General features: G+C 47.7%; 1 protein-coding gene across 2 annotated transcripts in view; it reads left to right on the forward strand.

Moving 5' to 3' along the window:
• SF3B1 (splicing factor 3b subunit 1) overlaps nucleotides 1-22,909 on the forward strand; it is a 213,056-nt gene that overhangs the window by 181,858 nt on the left and 8,289 nt on the right. For both annotated transcript variants that reach the window (XM_029606052.1, XM_029606053.1), the window contains one exon: nucleotides 13,711-13,927. In XM_029606052.1, coding sequence (XP_029461912.1) covers nucleotides 13,711-13,927 — 217 coding nt within the window. The remainder of the gene's footprint in view (nucleotides 1-13,710; nucleotides 13,928-22,909) is intronic.

Raw genomic sequence — 22,909 nt, forward strand, 5'->3', positions numbered from 1 at the left:
GTACAAGATACCTTGCAACGCCTTCTGCAACTCGGCGCCATCACCCCGGTTCCTCAGGCAGAGCAGCAAAAAGGGCATTATTCCATTTACTTCGTAGTCCTCAAAAAAGAGGGGTCCTTTCAACCCATTCTGGATTTGAAACGCATAAACCCACTGCCTCAGGGTGCCATGGTTTCGCATGGAGACTTTACGGTCAGTCATTGCCTCTGTAAGAAAAGGAGTTTCTGGCGTCACTGGACCTAGCGGAAGCGTATCTTTACATAGGCATTCGGGCCGACCACCAGACATTTCTGAGGTTCTCAATGATGGATTGCCATTTTCAGTTTCGAGCTTTGCCCTTCGGCCTTGCCACCTTGCCCAGAACGTTTACCAAGGTAATGGTTGTGGTGATGGCTCAACTGCGCAGAGAGGGGTTCCTGGTGCATCCATACCTGGACGACTGGCTAATTCGGGCAAAGTCTGAGTCACTTGGCCAGTTGGCAATTCGCAAAGTGCTTCCACTCCTGCGATCACTGGATTGGGTGATCAACCTAGCCAAGAGCTGACTGGTGCCCACACAGTCTTTGGAGTTTTTAGGAGCTCTATTCGACACTCAACAGGGGGGAGTGTTCCTTACCTTGGACCGAATTGTCAAGCTACAAGGCCAAGTGCGGGACTTGTTGGCCAACTGTTTCCCCAGAGTGTGGGATTATTTGTGCGTTCTCGGCTCCATGACTTCCACCTTGGAGCTGGTGCCCTGGGCCTCTGCTCATATGCATCCTTTACAGTCAGTGTTGCTTTCGCGTTGGAATCCAGTCTTCGAACAGTTTCATTTACCTCTCCCTCTTACGGATACGACGTGCTCCAGTCTCGATTGGTGACTTATCTCGGACAATTTATCCTGAGGAGTTCCACTGGAGGTGCCCGAATGGACAGTGGTGACCATGGAAGCCAGCCATTCCAGTTGGGGAGCGGTTTGCCTGAGGAAGTCTGTGCAGGGACAATGGTCCCAGGAAGAATCTCTGTGGTCAATCAATCATCTGGAAACCAGGGCAGTGTGGTTAGCATTGCAAATGTTCTGCTCTCTCCTCCAGGAGAAGTCAATCAGAATTCTTTCCGACGATGCGACCACTGTGGCTTATATCAATCGCCAAGGGGGAACCAAGAGTCAGCCAGTGGCCACGGAAGCCCGGCAGCTGATCAGCTGGGCGGAGAAGCATTTAGTAAGTATTGCAGAGTCTCCCATAGCAGGAGTCGATAATGTTAAGGCGGACTTTCTCAGTCTGCACCCCTTCAATCCCGGGGAATGGGAGCTCGCAGACTAAGCTTTCCAGCTCATATGCGACACATGGGGTGTACACCGCCTGGATCTTATGGCAACGTTTCAGAACGCCAAGGCTCCATGCTTCTTCGGTCGCTGCAGAGAAACAGGAGCAGAAGGGGTAGATGCCCTGGTGCTGTCCTGGCCGACCGACGTGTTGCTGTACATCTTCCCTCCTTGGCCGCTGATAGGCAAAGTGCTCAGGAGAGTGGAGATACACCCAGCAGAAGTCATCCTCGTAGCTCCAGAGTGGCTGAGACAGCATTAGTTTGTGGACCTGGTCAGTCTGGCAGTGGCGGGTCCCCTGCGGTTGCCACTGCTCCCGGACCACCTCCATCAAGGGCCCGTGTGTTTGGAAGAGGTTGATTGCTTTTGTCTAGCAGCATGGCTTTTGAGAGGCGCCGCCTGAGGAGCAAAGGGTATTCGAACGCTGTGGTGGCAACACTTCTCCGGTCACACAAGACATCCACCAACCTTGGTTGGTGGATTCTCCACAAGCGTATGTACGCTTGTGGAGAATCTTTGAATCTTGGTGCGTGGACCGGGCGATTGTTCCTACTCTGTCTTCGGTGTCGCATATTTTAGGTTTCTTACAATCCGGACTCACCAAGGGCTTATCGTGTAGTTCCCTGAGGGTTCAGGTGGCAGCTCTTGGTCTGTTTGCGCGTTGGCTGCTCACCCTGATGTGGCTCGTTTCCTAAAGGGGGCAAAGCATTTACATCCCCCAATCAGGCACCCTTGTCCTTCTTGGAATCTGATCTTGGTTCTCTCAGCTCTGTGAACGGCGCACTTTGAGCCTCTGAAAACGGCTACATTAAAGGATCTCACGTTAAAGGTGATTTTCCTTATCGCTATCACATCTGCTCGCAGGGTATCGGAGCTCCAGGCTCTATGCTGTAGGAAGCTGTTTCTGAGAATTTTGGATTCTGGGGTGTCCTTATGGGATGGTTCCTTCCTTTCTTTCAAAGGTGGTGTCTGCTTTTCACGTGAATCAATTAGTGGAGCTTCCATCGTTTCCCGTTTTGGACCGGTCAGACCCTATGTCTAAAGACTTATGGAAGCTGGATGTTCGGGCATTGTTGCGTTATCTGGAAGTTACTATGCGTTTCGTTTGATGGGCCATCTTTTTGTGCTGTGGGCTGGTCTGAAATGAGGAAATATGGCATCTAAAGCTACGATTTTGCGCTGGTTGAAAGAAGCTATAGGCTCTGCATATTTGCTGCATGGTAAGCCTGTACTGTTTGGTCTTCGGGCTCATTCTACCCGTTCAGACGGCTTCTTGGACGAAGTGTCAAATGGTCTCACCATTTGACACAGTTGCGGGGCAGCAACTTGGAAGTCTATGCATACCTTTGCCAGACACTACAGACTGGATGTTCAGGCACCGGGTGAAGGAGGTTTTGGATAAGCAGTGCTTAGAGCGGGCCTCTCCAGATCCCATCCCAGGTACGAAAGCTCTGGTACATCCCAGGAGTCTGGACTGATCCGGGTATGTACAGGGAAAGAGAAATTAGTTTCTTACCTGATAATTTTCGTTCCTGTAGTACCACGGATCAGTCGAGAGTCCCGCCCGGGGAATGCATGGAAGTAAGGGAGAGTCCGCTCAGATATTGATTTTTGTTTTCAGATCTGCAGACATTGGATTGACCGTCCTCAAGTGGTTCTACAGATTCAGTTCCTAGGAGGGTTAAGTGAACCGGTTAGTTCTTTTTTTTGTTGAAGGGTTATTGTACATAGTTATGGTGGTTTTTTGAGAGCCATTCTGCTTTGACATGGAGTTATACTGCTGGACTGTAGGTGGCACCATCCTATATAAGAAGTTTTGTTTTGAAAACTTCTGTCTCCATCTGCTAGAGGGGGGGCAAAACCCAGGAGTCTCTGCCAGATCTGAATATTAGGAAGAAAAATGGGGTCTTTGTAGATGAGCACTCCTTCACTGTGCAGTCTTGGGAAGGAACCATGGAGGTGGAAATGTGAGCTATTTCCAAACTTGGTGGCCAAGAATTTGAACTTCCACTTCATCCTGCTACACCAGTCCAGGCCTTAACTAGTGAGTTTGCCCTTACCAGCAGATGGAGGCAGACAACACTGTTTTCCCTCTGTGACTTCACAGCTGCTACTTATGAATGATGCTAAGTAAGCAGCAGGAATCCAGTATTTTCTGCGTCCAGCAGATGTAGGACATGGTGCGCAGCTTGTCATTGGATTTGAGGATCAGACCCTGGGATTAAGACTGGTTGCAGCCAGCAGTGTGAACCCGTACAATCGCTCCCGGGGGGATCCTGATTTGAGCCTGGCTGGGGGAGTGGCATATTAACAAAAAACCAAAACTTAGAGGACATTTGCTTGAGCCTGTCCAGTGTTGCTTCATTCTCTGCTCTCCCCCCCCCCCCCCCCAAGGCCTCTTCTATTTTCCCTGTGACTGCCTGGCAGGGGGAGTTTTTGTGCTCTGGATTTGTCGGAGGCCTATCTGCACATTCCCATTCGGGAGCAAGACCAGACGTATCTGTGGTTCTGTGTGCTGCGGAAGCATTTTCAGTTTCATAAGCTGCCATTTGGCCTGGCAAAGGGTGCCGAGAACATTCATCAAGGTAATGTTCCTGGTGGCTACAGTCCTTCAATGTGAAGGTATTATGATTCCCCTGTGCCTCGATGACTGGTTGATCCAGGCAATGTTTCTTCAGGAAGTAGTACGCGTGTTGTGCTGAGTGGTACAGGTTTTAAAGAAGGCTTGGGCTAGGTTATCAATTTTGCCAAAACCAACCTTCAGAGCACACAGGTCGTGGAGTACTTAGTGTGATTTGACAGGCAGGCCTTTCTTACGGAAGAAAAAGTGACCAAAATAGTCCAGCAAGTTCTGAGGTTGCTGGAACTTCAAAGGCCCTCGGCCTCGGACTATCTGCAGATGCAGGGCTGATGGCAGGCTCTGGATTTGGTTCCTTGGGCCAGTGCTCACATGCGCCCATTTCAGGTATTCCTTCTGTCTCTATGGTCTTCACAGTCTCAGGACTACAGGGTGCGACTTGCTCCGCTGGTGGTTACTACCTTCGCATCTGAAGGGGATCAGTTTGGTTACTCTTTCGTTGATGTTGGTAATAATAGATGCAAGCCTCTTGGGCTGGGGGGCTCATTGCCAGACTTGGGTGGTACAGGGATGTTGGAGACAGGAAGAACCTTAGTGTTCCATCAATTGACTGAAAACCAGAGCCATTGTTTGGCTCTACTGCACGTCCTCCCTTTGTCTGAGAGTACCTAAATGGCTCTCCCCAGTAACAATGTGACAGCAATGGCATATGTGAATCATTGGGGAGGGACCAGGAGACCCCAGGGATCTTGGCAGAGATGTCCCTCCTTTTCTTCTAGGACAAGTAGCATGGTAGTCCTCACAGATGGGTGATATCATCAGATGGAGCCTGGCACGGAAAACCTTTGTCAAAGTTTCTAGGAACTTTGACTGGCACATTGAGCATGGCCAGCATGCCACCTGTCCGTACCTATCACAGGGTCCCTCTTCAGTCTTGTTTTTCTGCGGAGCAGTTGCATCATGGTTTAGGAGTGTTCTCCAAAATTTTTTTCAAATACTCTTCCATGGAATTTTTCTTCCACGCCAGGTCCCTCCCATTATTGTTTCCCTCCAGCATCTCGGTAGGTACTCTCTTCTTCCATTCTTTGCGGTCAATTCCCAAGTGTGTTGCCTCACGGTGGCCGTCTGCCATCGATTGCTCGCCAGCTTCTTTTCATGGTGTCTACTGGTTTTCGGAAATGTTCCAGTGCCTGCGGACTGTGTCCATCATGGATCTGCACGAGGTCTATATCCTCTGCCTGGGGGCTTCCATGGACGTCCACAAGTGCTCAGACTGTTCTTAGATGACTCCCATGGTGCTGCAGTCTCTAGGGTTCGTGCTCAATCTCCCCAAATCTCAGCCCATCCCAGCAGCTAGCATTTAACGGAGCTCTGCTGGATACAACCCTTGCCAGAGCGATTCTTCCCTGGGACCGTGCCTGGTGTCATTAGCGCACACTGTCCGCCGGAGTCGGAAAGTCTCTGCCAGGGTGCTACTTCGCTTGCTGGGACACATGGCAGCCTCCGTACATGTCATCCCATTTGCCCGACTAGCCATGTGCGTCGCACAGTGGACACTCCGCTTTCAGTGGCTCCAAGCCACCCAGGCCCTCTCAGCACCAGTGCAAGTTACCTCACCACCCCGGGCCTCCCTCTCCAGGTGGGAGAAGCTGCCCAATTTGGAAAGAGTTCTTCCTTTCCAAACACCTTCTCCCCATGTGGTACTGATCACCGATGCCTCCACCTTGGGCTGGGGAGCACACATGAAGGGTCTCCGCATGCAGTGCTTGTGGTCAGAATAGGAAGCGTGTTAAATCAACTTCCTGGAGCTGCGAGCGATCTGGAATGCCCTCTCGGCGTTCCAGGATGGCTTGGCCCACAAAGTAGTCTTGATCCAGACAGACAATCAAGTTGTGATGTGGTATATAAACAAGCAGGGAGGGTTGAGCTCCTTCCTGTTTTGCCAGGAGGTGGTGCAGATTTGGGCCTGGGCCCTGTCTAAGGGCATGCTCCTACGAGCCGTTTACCTTGCAGGGACAGATGATGTAGTGGCGGACCACCTGAGTTGGGCTTTCCATCCCCTCGAGCGGTCGCTCAACCCGACAGTTGCGTACAGGCGTTTCTGCCTGTGGGGCAATTCGGACGTGGATCTCTTTGCCTCCATCCGGAATTACAAAGTGCCCCACTTCTGCTTCCTGTACGGGGAGGAAGGGGAACCAGCCTTGGATGCATCGCCCAGTTTTGGGACAAAGGCCTCCTATACGTGTATCCTCCATTCCCGCTGGTGGGGAAGACGCTCGTGAAGCTCCAGCAAGACAGGGGCACCATGATCCTAGTCGCCCCATATTGACCACAGCAAGTCTGGTTCCCGATCCTGTGAGACCTAACAATACAGAAGCCCATACATCTGGGCACCTCCCCCAAACTGATCAGGCAGGATCAGGGCAGATTGTGCCACCCAAACCTCCGGTTGCTGGCCCTCACTGCCTGGATGTTGAAAGGGTAGTCTTACAGTCCCTTGACCTCTCTGATAACGTGTCGCAGGTACTGGTGGCTTCCTGAAAGCCTTCCACCAGAAAGTCTTACCAATTAAACTGGAGGAGATTCTCCATCTGGTGTTAGGCGAAAGGTCTAGACCCTTTCTCTTTCCCCACTCCGTGACTGTTGGACTACTTGTGGTCCTGAGTCTGGGCTCCAGACCTCCTCGATCCAAGTCCACCTGAGTGCAATCCGTGCATATCACCAGGGGATAAGTGATGCATCCATTTCTGTGCAACCTTTGGTGGCCCGCTTCATGAGGGGCCTGTTGCAACTGAAGCCCCCTCTGCGTCATCCTGTTGTGTCCTGGACTTCAGCGTGGTACTAGTGCGGCTCATGTAGTCTCCTTTTGAGTCTATGTGCTCCTGTGAGCTTAAACATCACAACCAGGAAAATGATTTTCCAGGTGAGGTAACCTTCACTCGCAGGGTCAGTAAGCTTCAGGCATTGTTGACATATTTGCCCTTTACGAAAGTCTTTCATGATAGGGTGGTTTTGCGCACTCATCCTAAGTTCCTGCCTAAGGTGGTGACTGATTTCCATCTCAATCAGTCCATAGTTCTGCCCACCTTCTTTCTGAAGCCCCGTTACCACCAGGCTGAACGGGCTCTGCACAGCCTGGACTGCAAGTGTGCTCTCGCCTTTTATCTTGAGTGCACTACAGCCCACAGGCAGTCCACGCAACTTTGTCTCCTTTGATAAAAATAAACTTGGCATTGCGGTGGGCAAGCAGACTCTGTCCAACTGGTTGGCGGATTGTATATCCTTCTGCTACGAACAGGCGGGCCTTCCGCTTGGAGGCCGCATCAAAGCACACTCCGAGCCATGGCAGTGTCAGTGGTGCACTTTCGGGCGGTCCCCATCGCTGAGATCTGCAAGGCTGCGAAGTGGAGGTCCCTGCACACGTTCGCCGCCCATTACTATTTGGACAAGGATGGTCGACAAGAACAGTACCTTTGGCCAGTCTGTCCTTTGTAATCTGCAGGCGTAAGAACCCAACTCTCCCTACCCTAGGGCCTAGTATTTGGTTCTTGCTGCCTCCCATTGCATCCCACAGCACTTCTGTTGTTGTGCCCATTGGCACGTGGTTTAGTGCTGTTGATCCTGTTATTTCCGGGGACAGCATGCAGCTTGGTATTCACTCATCTGTGAGGACTACCATCCTGCTTGTCCTAGGAGAAGCAGAGATGCTTACCTGTAACAGGTGTTCTCCTAGGACAGTAGGATGTTAGTCCTCAGGAAACCCGACCGCCACCCTGCAGAGTTGGGTTTGCTGTCTGTTTTATTTTTCATTCGTCATTTTGCCAAGATACAAGACTGAAGAGGGACCCCGCGTGGCTGCACTGATTAGGTGGCATGCTGGGCGTGCTAGGCTCCATCTGATGTCACTCATCTGTGAGGACTAACATCCTGCTGTCCTAGGAGAACACCTGTTATAGGTAAGCAACTCTGCTTTCCCTTGCGAGGAGAAAATCTTGCTGATGCTGTTGGCAGCTCATGTAGCCCTGGGGAATGGATGCCAAGTCTGGAGGCATTTGGCCTGATCTTTTGGTGGGATTGCCCTCAGGTGGAATTGTGGTGACTCATCAGAATGCAAAGCTGGATTTCTTCTTCATTGGCAGAGTGAACTGGAATCAATGGGGATTGACGCCCTAGTGCAACCCTGGCTTGAGGGAGAGTGTGTCTTTCCCCTGTGGGCTCTCATAGGCAGGTTGCTTCAGAGGATTGAGTTGGAATCCAACTGGGTGATCCTGGTGACACCAGACTGTCTGTGCAGACCCTGCTATGCAAACCTCGTGTGTCTACAGTTAGACCAGCCCTTGCATCTTCCAAGCTCACCGGGGTTGCTAATTCAGGGGCCAGTGGTAATGGACGATTAGCTCCATTTGGTCTTACAGAATGGCTCTTGAGTGGCGGCATCTCTGCCAGAAGGGTTATTCCACTTCGCTGGCCTACATCAGTGTTTGGTGGCTGTTTGAGGGGTTCTGCAAATCCAGAATGGATTCTCCCTGGCAGTTTACGATTCCCTGTGGTTTGGCCTTTTCCTAGGTTGGTCTGGATAAAGGGTCTGCAGGTAGTGGCTATATCCTGTTACCGGGGGATGGCTTGGGGTCTTAGCCATAGCTGCTCACCCTGATGCTTTTTGTGGGCTGTTGAGGTTAAACTCCTTTTTCATCCTATTATTCTGGTCTGGGATCTTAATCTAGTCCTCTGGGCCCTGATGGGGGCCTCTGTTTTAGTCTTTGAGGCAGATTTTGTTGAAGGATCTGTCATTAAAAGCAGTTTTCCTGGTAGCAGTCTTCTCTGTAATGCAGATCTTGAGGCTTCAGGCTTTGGTCTTGTCTAGATCAATTTCTGATGATCAGGGCGGACACAGTCGTTTTTCATCCAGTACCATCCTTTCTGCCAAAGGTCAACTCTGCTTTTCATGTTAAACAGATGGGTGTGTCTTCCAGCATTTTCCCCGAGAGGAATGTGGTACGGAATATCAGTTTCTCAGATGTCTGAATGTGCAAAAGCTTCTCTGATATTTGGAGGTGACAATACGTTTTGCAAGTCTGACAAACTGTTTATGCTGTTTGGAGGACAGTGCAGAGGGGGAGCAGCTTCTAAAGCCACCCTGTCTCGTTGGATAAAGGATGTTATTGCCTTGGCTTGTGTGCTGAAGGGCAAGAAGATTCCGGAGTTAATTCGAGCACATTCCATGAGAGCTCTGTCTGCATCTTGAGCAGAAGTGCAAGTTATATTGCTGGCAAATGTTTGCAGAGTAGCTACTTGGTCTTTCTTTCATTTATTTATTTATTTATTTAAAGTTTCTTTTATACCGATGACCGTTTACACATCGCATCGGTTTACAGTTAAAAAGGAACAAATGGGCAGAACCCTTACATATAACATTGAAAAAACAGGTTAACTTTTGGGCAGGGCCCTTACATGTAACTGAGAACAAGGTGGTTAAAAGTGGGATAGGGTATAGAGCTGACTATGCCGCGAGCGTCCGTGATATCAATAAATAGATACAGCAAAATCAGTAAAATCACAACTATTTACAAAAGCTAATTACATAATTAGCCGAGTCAAAGTACAAAATCGATGGGCATGAGACATATTCCGAGAAATAGATTCCAAGTCATGTAGCAAATTCTTAGTTACTCAATTTTTAGTTAAACAGTGGGGGTTTATGTAATGGCAGGTGATGTGTGGTAAGCTTGCTGGAAGAGCCATGTTTTCAGTTTTTTCTTGAAAGTGGGTGTGTATGTTTCCAGGCGTATATCGGGAGGCAGGGAGTTCCATATGGAGGGGCCAGCGAGAGAGAAAGCTCTGCTTATGGTAGATGATAATTTGAAAGATTTGATGGGTTGGGCACGTAGGGTTCCTTGGAGGGCTGTACGTGTGGGTCTATTCGAGGTACGGGGGAGGAGTGGGGGGTTAATCCAATTGAGGTTAGAGTTCAACAGACTTTTGTGGATGATGGAAAGGGCTTTATAGAGAATTCGGGAGTGTATAGGGAGCCAATGAAGTTCGATAAGTGTGGGGGTGATGTGATCTCTTTTTTTTGAATTTGATAGTATCCTAGCGGCAGCGTTTTGTAGTAGTTGTAAGGGTTTGGTATAGGTGGCGGGAATGCCTAGAAAGAGTGCATTACAATAGTCTACCTTAGATAAAATGATAGACTGGAGTACAGTGCGGAAATCAGAAAAGTGTAACAGTGGTCTGAGTTTTTTTATGGTTTGGAGCTTGAAATAGCATTCCTTGATGATAGATTTGATGAAGGGTTTGAAAGTAAGATGGTTATCAATAAGGACACCAAGGTTGCGAACGTGTGATGGGAAAGATGTGGATGAGTATGCAGGTGGGATGTCTGGGAGCGGTGGCCTATTAGATATGATTAAGAGTTCAGTCTTGCTGGGATTTAGAGCTAGTTGCATGTCATTTAGTAATTTGTTGATAGAGGAAAGACAGGCTTCCCAGTTAAGCAGAGCAGTATGGAGAGAGTCAGAGAATGGGAAGATGAGTTGCACATCGTCGGCATAAATGAAATGCTTGATGTGGAGGTTAGTGAGGAGGGTAGTGAGGGGAAGCATGTAAATATTAAATAGGGTAGAGGAGAGGGAGGAACCTTGGGGAACACCTTGGGGAAGATTAATGGGGTCAGATTCATTGTTATCTACTAATACAGTGAAAAGGCGATCCTGGAGATATGATCGTATCCAGGATAGGGCATTGCCAGTGATCCCGATACTCCTGAGTATGTTGAGGAGGACATCGTGATTGACTGTGTCGAATGCCGCCGAGATGTCAAGCATGGCAATAAGATAAGAGGTACCTGAGTCGGTTCCTTTAATGAGGGTATCGTGTAGGGAGAGCAGCAGGGTTTCAGTACTTAAGTGCTTTCTGAAACCGTGTTGTGTAGATGGGAGAATGTTGTTTTGTTCCAGGTGATCGGAGAGACGGGAGTTGACAACTTTTTCAATAACTTTAGCTAGGAGGGGTAGGTTAGAGACAGGTCTGTAATTGGATAAGGTGTCTGGGTCAAGATTGGGTTTTTTGAGTAGGGGTTTTACTACTGCTTGTTTAAGAACTTTAGGGACTGTGCCATGCTCTAGGGAACAGTTAAGGATATTTGAGAGGGGTTTGGCAATCACCTCGGGGATAGCTAGCAGGAGTTTTGTGGGGATGGTTTCGGAGGGATGAGATGATGGTTTTAATTTTTTAAGGATGTTTTGTACTTCAAGGGAGGATGAAGAGTCAAAAGATGAGAGGGAGACTGGAGAGTTGATGGTGGGCAGACAGATATTGCTGTTATTCTGTGAAAATTGTGCAGTGATGGAAGAGACCTTGTTTTTGAAAAATTGGGCTAATTCATTGCAACGATTTTTAGAGGGATTAGCAGGTAGTTGTTTGAGGGTAGGAGAAGTGAGGTCCGCAACCATGGTGAATAGGGCCTTAGGGTTATATTGCATACCATGTATTTTTTTAGCATAGTAATTACGTTTAATCTGAAGGATGGAATTTCTATATTCATGCATTTGTTGGTAGTATAATGTTTTAGTTGCGGGGGATTGGTATTTGCGCCATGATCTCTCAGCTGTTCTGAGTTGGGTTTTAAGATTCCTAAGTTCAGGCGTATACCAGGGTTTTCTGTTTCTACGGTTTGGGTTGATAGTTTTTATTGTGAGGGGGCAGTGTTTGTCAGCAATGCTGAGGGTGAGGTTGAGCCAGGTAGAGATGGCATTGTCTGGGGATGAGACGTCAATGTGACTGTCTATGTCAGCGCATGCTTGTGAGATGGTATCTATAGCGCATGGTTTGCGGAAGTTAAATGAAATGGGCTGATGGGGCGTGGTGGGGGAGATTTGCGGGAGTGAGAGTTTAGTCTGAATAAGGTAGTGGTCAGACCAGGGTACTGTAGTGCATGAAGGGGGATTGCTTATGTTGATGGGGGAATTGACAAAGATAAGATCAAGTGTGTGGCCAGCTTTGTGTGTGGGAGAGTTCACTATTTGTTGGAAGCCCATTGCTTCAAGGGAGGAGAGGAATGCTTCACATGCTGGGGATTGCGGGGAGGTATCCACGTGTAAGTTGAAGTCTCCTAGGAGAATTGTGGGTATGTCAGGGGATAGTGAGTTTGCAATAAATTCGATAAGAGGGGATGAATCTTTCTCCAGGAGACCTGGGGGTGTATAAATGAGACACAGTTGGAGTGACTTCGATTTGAAAAAGCCAATTTCGTACTGGTTTGGAATATCACATTTCTGGGATAGTAGTTGAAATTCCTTTTTTACAGCCAAGAGTATGCCGCCACCTCTTTTCTTTTTCCGAGGGATAGAGAAAACATCGTAGATTTCTAAAGGTAGCTGGTTGATGAGGGGAGTGTCATGTTGTTTGAACCATGTTTCTGTGACAGCACATATTTCTGGTTTAGAGTCTGTAAGAATATCGTGTAAGAGATGGGTTTTCTTTTGGAGTGATTGTGCGTTAAATAGGATAATGGAAATGAGTGATAGACTGATGGCTTGAGTGCGTGTGAGGGTGTGTATTGGGATAAGCCTTCTTTTGCTGAGCGTGGTCTTGCGGTGTGTGGCCTGATGAGAGAAAGTAAATGGATAAAATGGGATGTGTTGCAGGTGGCAGGCTAGGGAAAAGTTTCCAATTAAAGGGGGCATTGTTGATCTGTGGTGTATTGAAAAACTAGAGTTGGATGAGACAGTTGTAAGGCAGTTGTAAGGCATTAGTGGTTGGATGTTCTGGCAAGGGAGAAATCTGCTTATGGGACTGGAGTTCTCTGGGCTGCCCTCTTTCACCCGCCCATGGAGATACAGCTTTGGCACTTCCCACTAGTTAAGGCCCGGACTAATGTGGCTGGATGAAATAGAAAGGGAAATTTTCTTACCTGTTAATTTCCTTTCCATTAGTCCTGATACACTAGTCCAGGATCTGCCTAGTTAGCAAGGCTCACTGTTCGCATTATTTTTACAAGTGGTCACACTAAATGTATGTTCACTGTCAGTATGTTTGACTTTGGCTTCTCTTTTTTTTCTCCATTAGACTACAGGAAAGCTGCTTCTCAGGTTTCATCTGTTCAAAGATTTATTGCATTTAGTTGAAGGGTTCTGATCTGACACTTTGTCAGAAGGATACTGGATTCCTGCTTCTTGGCACCACTCCTAAGTAGTGGTTGTGATGTCACAGAGGAAAAACTGTGTTGTCTGCCTCAATCTGCTGGTAGGGGAAAACAACCCACTAGTTAAGACCTGGACTGGTGTAGCAGGACTAATGGAAAGGAAATTAACATGTAAGAATTTCTCCTTAAACCACTGGCTATACTACTGTAGACTTTGATTCTATAAGATCTTAGTCTCTTGACTCATTCATGGATGAGAGACCTTCAAGGATCTAGGAACACTGCAGTAAATGGTGTTACCGGCTTTCTCTGGAAACACTTCTGTCACAGCTAGTATAAATCCAGGGCCCTTTCTTTGTTACTGGCACTATGTTGGTGTGTACCTATTAAGCCGCAATTTGAAACCAAGCTGCTATCTCTTTTGTGGACATGGAAGAAGATTCCATTGAACTACTTACAAGAATAGAGATGTTTATCCCTGGTATTGTGGCTAAACTCAATATTATACAATGTGGCCTACTGAAATTCCCCTTGAGAGAAGACTTTTGGTTTAGTCTATGCAAAAATGATATACAGATTTACCAGGTGTAACGTTAAACCCCATATTGGTAGCATAAGTAAATATAAAAAGTACTTTGCAGATTGAGACAATGCTGTTATATTATTTTTGTCTTTTCGTTGCAGAGACCTTGTCCACAGACAGACTGCTAGTGCAGTTGTACAGCACATGTCCCTTGGAGTGTATGGGTTTGGTTGTGAAGATTCTCTGAACCATTTATTAAACTATGTCTGGCCCAATGTGTTTGAAACTTCACCTCATGTTATTCAGGCTGTGATGGGAGCACTGGAGGGCCTAAGGGTTGCTATTGGACCATGCAGAATGTTGCAGTATTGTTTACAGGTAGGAAATGGTTTGACATCTTGTACTATTGAAATCACAACATTCCATTTATTTTCTTCAGTTGAATTATTGAGAAATGCTAGGGATGGAAAAAACAGACTAAGCATTACCCAATCTGCAGAGTACAAGGGACAAATTGAAAATCATAGGTTTTGGATATATATAATTTTTGTAAATTTCATGTCTTTTGGAAATTTGAGAAATAAGTGAATTAGTTATTCCTCTAAATTAAAGCAGTGGTATTCATTTCTAGTCATTGAGGGCCACTAGCAAGTTTATCAGGATATCCCAAATGTATATACATATGAGAGATTTGCATGTGCACAGCCTCAATTGTTTGTCAATTTGATGCATATTCATTAGGGATATCCTGAAAACCAGACCTGTTTGCCTTGAGCTGGTAGTGAATTACAGCATTTCTGAAGATGGTGGATAGATACCTTGACTGCTTCATGCTGTATATTTTTGTTGTGTAGCTATGTCAAATTCGGTAGATGGCAATATACATTTCCTGTTACATGGTTGATAGGATAGATTATTTTTATCCCAGAAAATAAGATTGTTTTTTTTAACAATTTTGTTTTACTTCAAAGTTTTTTTTTTTTATATAGAGATTTATAAGAAATGTATTTCAACCTAAATCATTTAAAACATGCTAAAGTTCAAAAAGTAGAGAATTTTATAAAATGATTAAGAATATGCTGAAAACATGAATATTGCAACTTTTCAATGTTATCTTTCCTTAGTGAAGAAAACAATTGTCTAATTTTTGAGGCTAAAATAGTATGAATGGGCCTCAATAGGTTGTCCACTAGATTCTGATATGGAGAGGGACAATGCTGTTGGGTGCAGTGAACTGTCAAATAGTCCTTGCAGGTATTAAGAGTGGATTAAGATATCACAATGGCATCTTCTTAAGAACATAAGAAATTTCCATGCTGGGTCAGACCAAGGGTCCATCAAGCCCAGCATCCTGTTTCCAACAGAGGCCAAACCAGGCCACAAGAACCTAGCAATTACCCAAACACTAAAGATCCCATGCTACTGATGCAATTAATAGCAGTGGCTATTCCCTAAGTAAACTTGATTAATAGCAGTTAATGGACTTCTCCAAGAACTTATCCCAACCGTTTTTTAACCCAGCTACACTAACTGCACTAACCACATCCTCTGGCAACAAATTCCAGAGCTTAATTGTGCATTGAGTGAGAATTTTCTTCGATTAGTCTTAAATGTGCTATTTGCTAACTTCATGGAATACCCCCTAGTCCTTCTATTATTCGAAAGTGTAAACCGATTCACATCTCGTTCAAGACCTCTCATGATCTTAAAGACCTCTATCATATCCCCCCTCAGCTGTCTCTTCTCCAAGCTGAACAGCCCTAACCTCTTCAGCCTTTTCTCATAGGGGAACTGTTCCATCCCCTTTATCATTTTGGTTGCCCTTCTCTGAACCTTCTCCATCGCAACTATATCTTTTTTGAGATGCGGCGACCAGAATTGTACACAGAATTCAAGGTGCGGTCTCACCATGGAGCGATTATAGAGGCATATGACACTTTCTGTTTTATTAACCATTCCCTTCCTAATAATTCCTAACATTCTGTTTGATTTTTTGACTGCTGCAGCACACTGAGTTGGCTATTTTAAAGTATTATCCACTATGATGCCTAGATCCTTTTCAAGGGTGCTCCTAATATGGAACCTAACATAGTGTAACTACAGCAAGGGTTATTTTTCCCTATATGCAACACCTTGCACTTGTCCACATTAAATTTCATCTGCCATTTGGATGCCCAATCTTTCAGTCTTGCAAGGTCCTCCTGTAATGTATCACAATCCGCTTGTGATTTAACTTCTCTGAATAATTTTGTATCATCCGCAAACTTGATAACCTCACTCATCGTTTTCCTTTCCAGATCATTATATATATATATATGTGTGTGTGTGTGTATGTATATATATATGTGTATATATATATATGTGTGTGTGTATTGAAAAGCACCGGTCCAAGTACAGATCCTTAAGGCACTCCACTGTTTACCCTTTTCCAATGAGAAAATTGACCATTTCCCTGTACGTACCGGATCAGTCCAGACTCCTGGGTTTTGCCTCCACACCAGCAGGTGGAGACAGAGCAAGATTTGACAGGCTCTGCCATATATACCAGGGTGCCACCCACAGCCTGTTGGTATTTCTCTGTCTCCAGCAGCTGGTCCGGATGCAGAGCCCACAGCCTGAAAAAAAAAAAAAGACAGGGGGATTTAAAGAGGCTAGTCAGTCAGTGTGTATTGTCGTTGTATGTTTCCTTTCTTTAAGTTAAAAAAAAAACAAAAAAACCCCCCAAAAAAACCTCTTAGCATAGTTTAGGAGGAAGAATGGTCCGTGTCTCCCAGGGGGTTGCCAGGTCCTGAGTGGACCATCCCCCCTGGTCGAGCAGGTTGCTAGGGGTCGGGGACCCTGTTTTCTTCAAGCCCAGCCGGGGTGATACTGGTGACCCCAGCTCACTCACCCCAGCCAGACCGATTCAGCACTCATCAAGGGACAGCTCTTGAGGTAAAAAAGAAAAAAAAATAATGATAAACAGTTTGTTTCGGCGATTCTCTGGCCTCACCGCGCGGTCGGCTTGTTTCTCTTTCGGTTTTCTTTCAGTACAGTCGGAGCAGGCATGCCACGAGGCATGGCCTGCGGCTCTGGCAGCGCGCGCCTATCGCGGGATGGGCTGTGCTCAGCTTGCATCCCCGGAGGCGAGGGGACGTCGGGGGCGGTTCGGGCGTGGTCGTTTGTCGGCGGACGTTCGCAGTAGCGATCTGGGAGCACCCCGTGTTTCCTAACAAGCCAGGCTCGCAAAGCGCGGGAAATCCCGCCATTTTGCTGCCGGCCCAAAGTGACATGCCACCTGCGGGGAGGGGGCCAGGAATTCCCTGCCCCCCCCCCCCCCTTCGCCGCAGCGGCCACTCTCGCGTTCAGCTTTCCCTGCAGCGGCGGCAGCAGCAGGGGGAGGGGCTTGATCCAGACAGCACAGATACAGAGGACTCCTGCTCTTTTCTCCTCTGAATTTATTCTCACGATGCACAGGGCCTTTAAGGCCCGCAAAGCCTACAAGAGTCGTTCGCCCCATTCGGAGCCCCAAGGGGTCCTACTTACGGCGGGCGCATCTCAGCAGCTTACAGAGGAAAAGGAGGGAGCCTCCAAATCCAAGCACCCATTGCGGGTCCTTCCCCCCCCCCCGCCCAGGGAGGACACTGAGTCATCCGAAGACTCGGACCGAGAGGAGCATGAGGACCCCCTCCCCACCCCCGAGGGGGGTAGAGGGAGATGGCACCCCAGTGCAGGGTGCATCGAGGCAAAGCCAGGCTTCTGAGGGGGATGACCTGAGGGTCATATGCCTCTTCCGTCGAGAGGAGCTGGCCCCGCTTATTCCCGCCATTTTAGGGGAGTTAGGGATCGCCACACCCCCAGAGGAGTCTTGGCTTGGCTCAATGGATCCAGTGTTGTTGGGCCTGAGTGGCCCCCTACAACTTTTCCTTTTCACTTCTCCGTGACGGACCTTCTCTTTAGGGAATGGGAGGGCCCTGAAGGTCACAAATAAACTTTATCCCTTGCCAGAGGAGGATGTGGAAGTCCTACGGGTGCCGAAGGTGGATGCCGCAGTCTCAGCGGTGACAAAGAGGACGATCATTCCGGTCATGGGCACCACGGCATTGAAGGACCTCCAGGATCGCAAATTGGAAATCCAGTTGAAAAAGATTTTTGAAGTTTCTGCTCTGGGGGCCTGAGCAGCGATCTGTAGTAACTTTGCTTTACGGGCCGGTCTGCGTTGGGTGCAGCAGCTACTCGCCAACGAGGGCCTGTCAGAGGAAGAAGAAGCCAGAAAGGCCGGTCGTTCGTCTCGAGGCGGTCGTGGCTTACAGTGCGGACGCTTTGTACGACCTCCTTAGAACTTTGGCACGCTACATGGTGTCTGCCTTCTCTGTCAGACATCTCTTATGGCTAAGGAACTGGTCTGTGGACGGAGCCTCCAACTCTCGCCTGGGTTCCTTGCCCTTTAAGGGCAAGCTGCTTTTCGGTAAAGAACTGGATGATATGATACAGTTGCTCAGCGAGAATAAAGGTTACCGTCTGCCGGAGGACAGGTCACGTTCCAAGGGGTCTTATTTGTCCCGTTCTAGATTTCGGGGTAATCGTAAGTCTCGAACCCCTCGTCCTAGTACCCCTTCATCCTCCTTTCGGTCAGGAGGGGGTAGACAACAGCCTCAGTCTTTTCGAGGACTGTGTTTTGGTAGGCCTGCTTCCACCTCTTCGGCCCCTGGCAGTAAGTCGGCACAGTGATGTCCTGCCGGTCCATCCCTCTGTGCCGAAGGTAGATGGCAGGCTTGTCCCTCTTTCACGAGGCATGGACCACAATCACGACAGACCAGTGGGTACTCTCTGTGATAAAACACGGCTACGCTTTAGATTTTGCTAGTCTTTCCAATCCGAGGTTTTTTCCATCTCCGTGCGGACCCGTACACAACGGTCAGCGGTTCATCAGATTTTGGTCCGGTTTTAGATCTCGGGCTATTATTCCAGTTCTCGCCTTGGAACAACGAAGAGGACACTACTCCATATACTTTGTCATTCCCAAGAAAGAAGGCTCCTTCCTGCCCATTCTAGATCTAAAGGAAGTCAATCTGTGTCTGTGGATTCCATGCTTTCTCATGGAGACCCTGAGGTCCGTGATTGCGTCAGTGCGACCGGGAGAGTTCCTGGCCTCTCTGGATCTCACGGAGGCACACCTGCATATTGGGATCCGGAAGGATCATCAGAAATACCTCAGGTTCTACCTGTTGGGAAAACATTACCAATTCCAAGCGTTACTGTTCGGGCTTGCGACAGCCCCCAGAACTTTCACCAAGATAATGGTGGTGGTAGCGGCACAGTTGCGCCGAGAGGGGCTGTTAGTCCATCCATACCTGGACGATTGGTTGATCGGAGAAAAATCCGAGGAGCTTTGTCGGTCAGCAATTAAGCGAGTTCTTCAGCTGTTGCACTCCCTCGGCTGGATGGTCAATACAGCCACGAGTCACCTCAATCCCTCTCAAGTCACTGGAATTTTTGGGAGCTTTATTTGACACGCGGCAAGGCAAGGTCTTCCTCTCCATCGACCGCAGTCGCAAATTGCGAGGGCAGGTCAAGGCCCTTCTGCAGATGCCACCAATGGTTTGGGACTATCTACAGTTGACTGGTTCCATGGCATCAACACTGGAACTGGTTCCATGGGCTTTTGCGCACGTGCGTCCTTTACAATCGGCGTTGCTTTCTCGCTGGATTCCGGTGTCCGAGCAGTTTCATCTTCCGTTACTCCTAACGGCCATGGCGCGTTCCAGCCTGGGATGGTGGTTGCACTCGGACAATCTTCTCAAGGGGTTTCGATTGTGGCTCCGGATTGGACAGTGGTCACTATAGATGCGAGCCTCTCCGGCTGGGGAGCGGTCTGTTTGTGACAGTCAGTACAGGGTTGCTGGTCCACGACAGTCTCGCTGGTCGATCAATTGCCTGGAGACCAGGGCAGTGCGCCTGGCACTTCGGGCATTCCTACTCCTGGTCTGGGGAAAGTCGGTCAGGGTTCTGTCCGACAATGCGACGATGGTGGCCTACATCAGTCGTCAGGGGGGGACCCGGAGTCACCCGGTGGCGCTAGAAGCTCGGCTTCTAATACACTGGGCGGAGCGACACCTTCTCAGCATCGCCGCATCTCACATCGCAGGGGTAGACAACATTCACGCAGATTTTCTGAGCCGTCATCAGCTCGATCCCAGAGAATGGAGCTGGCGGACAGAACTTTCCAGCTTATCTGCGATAGATGGGGACAGCCAGCTATGGACCTGATGGCGACCTTTCAGAATTCCAAGGCTCCGCGCTTCTTCGCCCAGCACAGGAAACCAGAGGCGGAGGGGGTGGACGCCTTGGTGCTGCCCTGGCCGACGTCAGTCAGTCTGTATGTCTTTCCCCCCTGGCCTCTGATAAGCAAAGTCCTTCATCACACAGAGTGTCATCCGGCGGAGATCATACTGGTGGCCCCCGAGTGGCCTCGGCGTCTGTGGTTTGCAGATCTCGTCAACCTGGCATTAGAAGAACCACTTCGTCTCCTGGCACTACTGAATATTCTTCATCAGGGTCCTGTCTGTTTCAATCAGGTAGATCGCTTTTTTCTAGCGGCATGGCTTTTGAGAGGTGCCGTTTAAGAAGTAAATGTTATTCGGACGCGGTGGTGTCTACTCTTCTGTGGTCGCGCAAGGCCTCGACTTCATTGTCTTATGTTCGCTCGTGGAAGGTATTCGAGTCATGGTGCATTTCTCGGGCGATTCGGGCTACTCGGGTGGCCGTTTCAGATATTTTGGCCTTTCTTCAGGATGGCTTGGCCAAGGGGCTATCTTGTAGTTCGTTGCGAGTACAGGTGGCTGCCCTCTGTTGCTTACATGGTTCGGTGGAAGGGGGGACTCTGGCATCTCATCCTGATATTATTCTGTTCCTGAAGGGGGCAAAGCATCTACGTCCACCGCTACTTGCACCCTGTCCTTCCTGGAACTTAAATGTGGTGCTCAAAGCCTTGTGTGTACCCCCGTTTGAACCACTGAAGAGAGCGACCCTGAAGGATCTTACGTTGAAAGTCGTATTCTTGGTAGCAATCACCTCGGCTAGGCGGGTTTCTGAACTCCAGGCTTTGTCCTGCAGGGAACCCTTCTTGCGGATCTCTGATTCCGGAGTTAATCTCCGGATGGTCCCTTCTTTCCTACCCAAGGTCGTTTCTTCGTTTCATCTGAATCAGTCTGTGGAGCTTCCAGCGTTTTCTCATCTCGACAGGTCGGGTAATCTTTCCAAGGTTCTGAAGAAGCTAGATGTGCGTAGGGCCCTCTTACGTTATCTAGAAGTTACTAATGGTTTTTGGCTGTCTGATCACCTTTTTGTCCTCTGGAATGGTCCCAAAAAGGGTAATATGGCATCTAAGACCACCATTTCGCGGTGGTTGAAGGAAACCATAAATTCCACGTATCTTTTGGCTGGCCGATCCTTACCTCTGGGACTGAAGGCGCACTCCACTCGCTCCCAGGCAGCTTCCTGGGCGGAGTGTCAATAGATCTCCCTGCTAGAAATCTGTAGGGCAGCGACTTGGAAATCGTTGCACACCTTTGCACGTCATTATCATCTGGATGTACAGGACTCCAGGGAGGGCAATTTCGGAGCAGGCGTATTGAGAGCGGGCCTCTCCGGTTCCCACCCCAAGTAATTGAGCTCTGTTACATCCCAGGAGTCTGGACTGATCCGGTACGACAGGGAAAAGAAAATTAGGTCTTATCTTCGATAATTTTCGTTCCTGTAATACCAAGGATCAGTCCAGAGTCCCTCCCACTGCTGCATTGAGTTCGGAGAGTCCGCTGGTTCTAATTCTGCTCAAATGTTTGGGTCCTGGAAGGATCCTTAACTCTGTCGTCTTCCGTTTGTTTGGGTCAGATTCGTGTTGTGAGGAGTGACCCGAGAGATTCCCGGTTGAGATTCATGTATATAGTTGTTTTACATCTGGGAATTGTTCTGCTTTGACATTGCGTAATACTGACAGGCTGTGGGTGGCACCCTGGTATATATGGCAGAGCCTGTCAAATCTTGCTCTGTCTCCACCTGCTGGTGTGGAGGCAAAACCCAGGAGTCTGGACTGATCCTTGGTACTACAGGAACGAAAATTATCGAAGATAAGACCTAATTTTCTTTTAATCCTACTCTGTTTCCTGTCTTTTAACCAGTTTGTAATCAACAAAAGGACATCGCCTCCTATCTCATGACTTTCAGTTTTCTTAGAAGCCTCTCATGAGGGACTTTATCAAACGCCTTCTGAAAATCCAAATACACTACATCTTGAGAGATATCATTACAGTTACACACAGAGCTCACCCAGTCTCACTTTTCAGGGCTGGAAAAATATTTTATAAATTTAGGCACCAGTCAACAATTTGTAGGAGCTAGGAAAATTTGTTGTCCTTTTAACTTTAAGGTGTTCTTTCTGCCTTATATCCTGGCCATGGTTTCAGATACACTGCTAATACTATTTCAGAAATCTATTATCCAACTTTTGAGTGAGAAAGCATAGAACAAGTTGTTGCCTCTTGGCATAGTATAATCTTGTCAGTCTCAGATAAAATTGCACCTGTTAAAACTGTGAAATTTCAGAATAATGCACCTTAGTATATATTCTCTCTTAGAACAATGAAACAGGTCCTCAGATACCTGGAGTGGAGATGGTGGAAAGAGCCTAATGCAATAACTAAAGTAGCATATGTGTTTCAGTTAAGGGCATATTGGAACCTGGTCACCTCAGTTAAAAAGAAATACTATTGTGCTAGATTACACACAGTGAGAAATAATTATTCAGAGCTCTTTTGAATTGTAAAATCTTTAACTGCTTCATATTACAACATTGGAGGCCTCTGAAGAGCTCTGTAATCAGATTTCTGCTTATTTTATTTCAGAGATCACAAAGATTTGTGATAGTTTTTACTCTAATCACAGCTGTCCCAATAGAGATGCTGACTTGTGAGAAGTCCACTTGGGAGACTTTTGACCCTGAACCGATGATCCATCTATGTTGAATTGCTGTCCAATATCATATTTAATGTTCCTCACTAAAGTCATTGAGGCAGCTGTTGCAAGCCTACTCAATATATTCATTGAAGATAATGCAATTATTGACCAGTTTTAATTCGACTTTCAGAAAAAGTTTACTATGGAAACAATTTTGATAGTCAGGGGCTTAGATAGGAATGTGGATTATGTCATGGTCCTTCTCAGCAGGCTTAAACACCTTGGACCATGGAATCTTGCTGTCCAGGCTGCAGTCTTTAGGCATCTCAGAGTTTTGAAATGGTTCTCTACTTTTTTGTCCCACTATGCAACAAATCAGAATTGGGAATGCTATGTCAAATTGGAATGCAGTTACCACTGGGAATC

The sequence above is a fragment of the Rhinatrema bivittatum genome, chromosome 6 (genome assembly GCF_901001135.1).
Source record: "Rhinatrema bivittatum chromosome 6, aRhiBiv1.1, whole genome shotgun sequence".
Lineage (NCBI taxonomy): Eukaryota > Metazoa > Chordata > Amphibia > Gymnophiona > Rhinatrematidae > Rhinatrema > Rhinatrema bivittatum.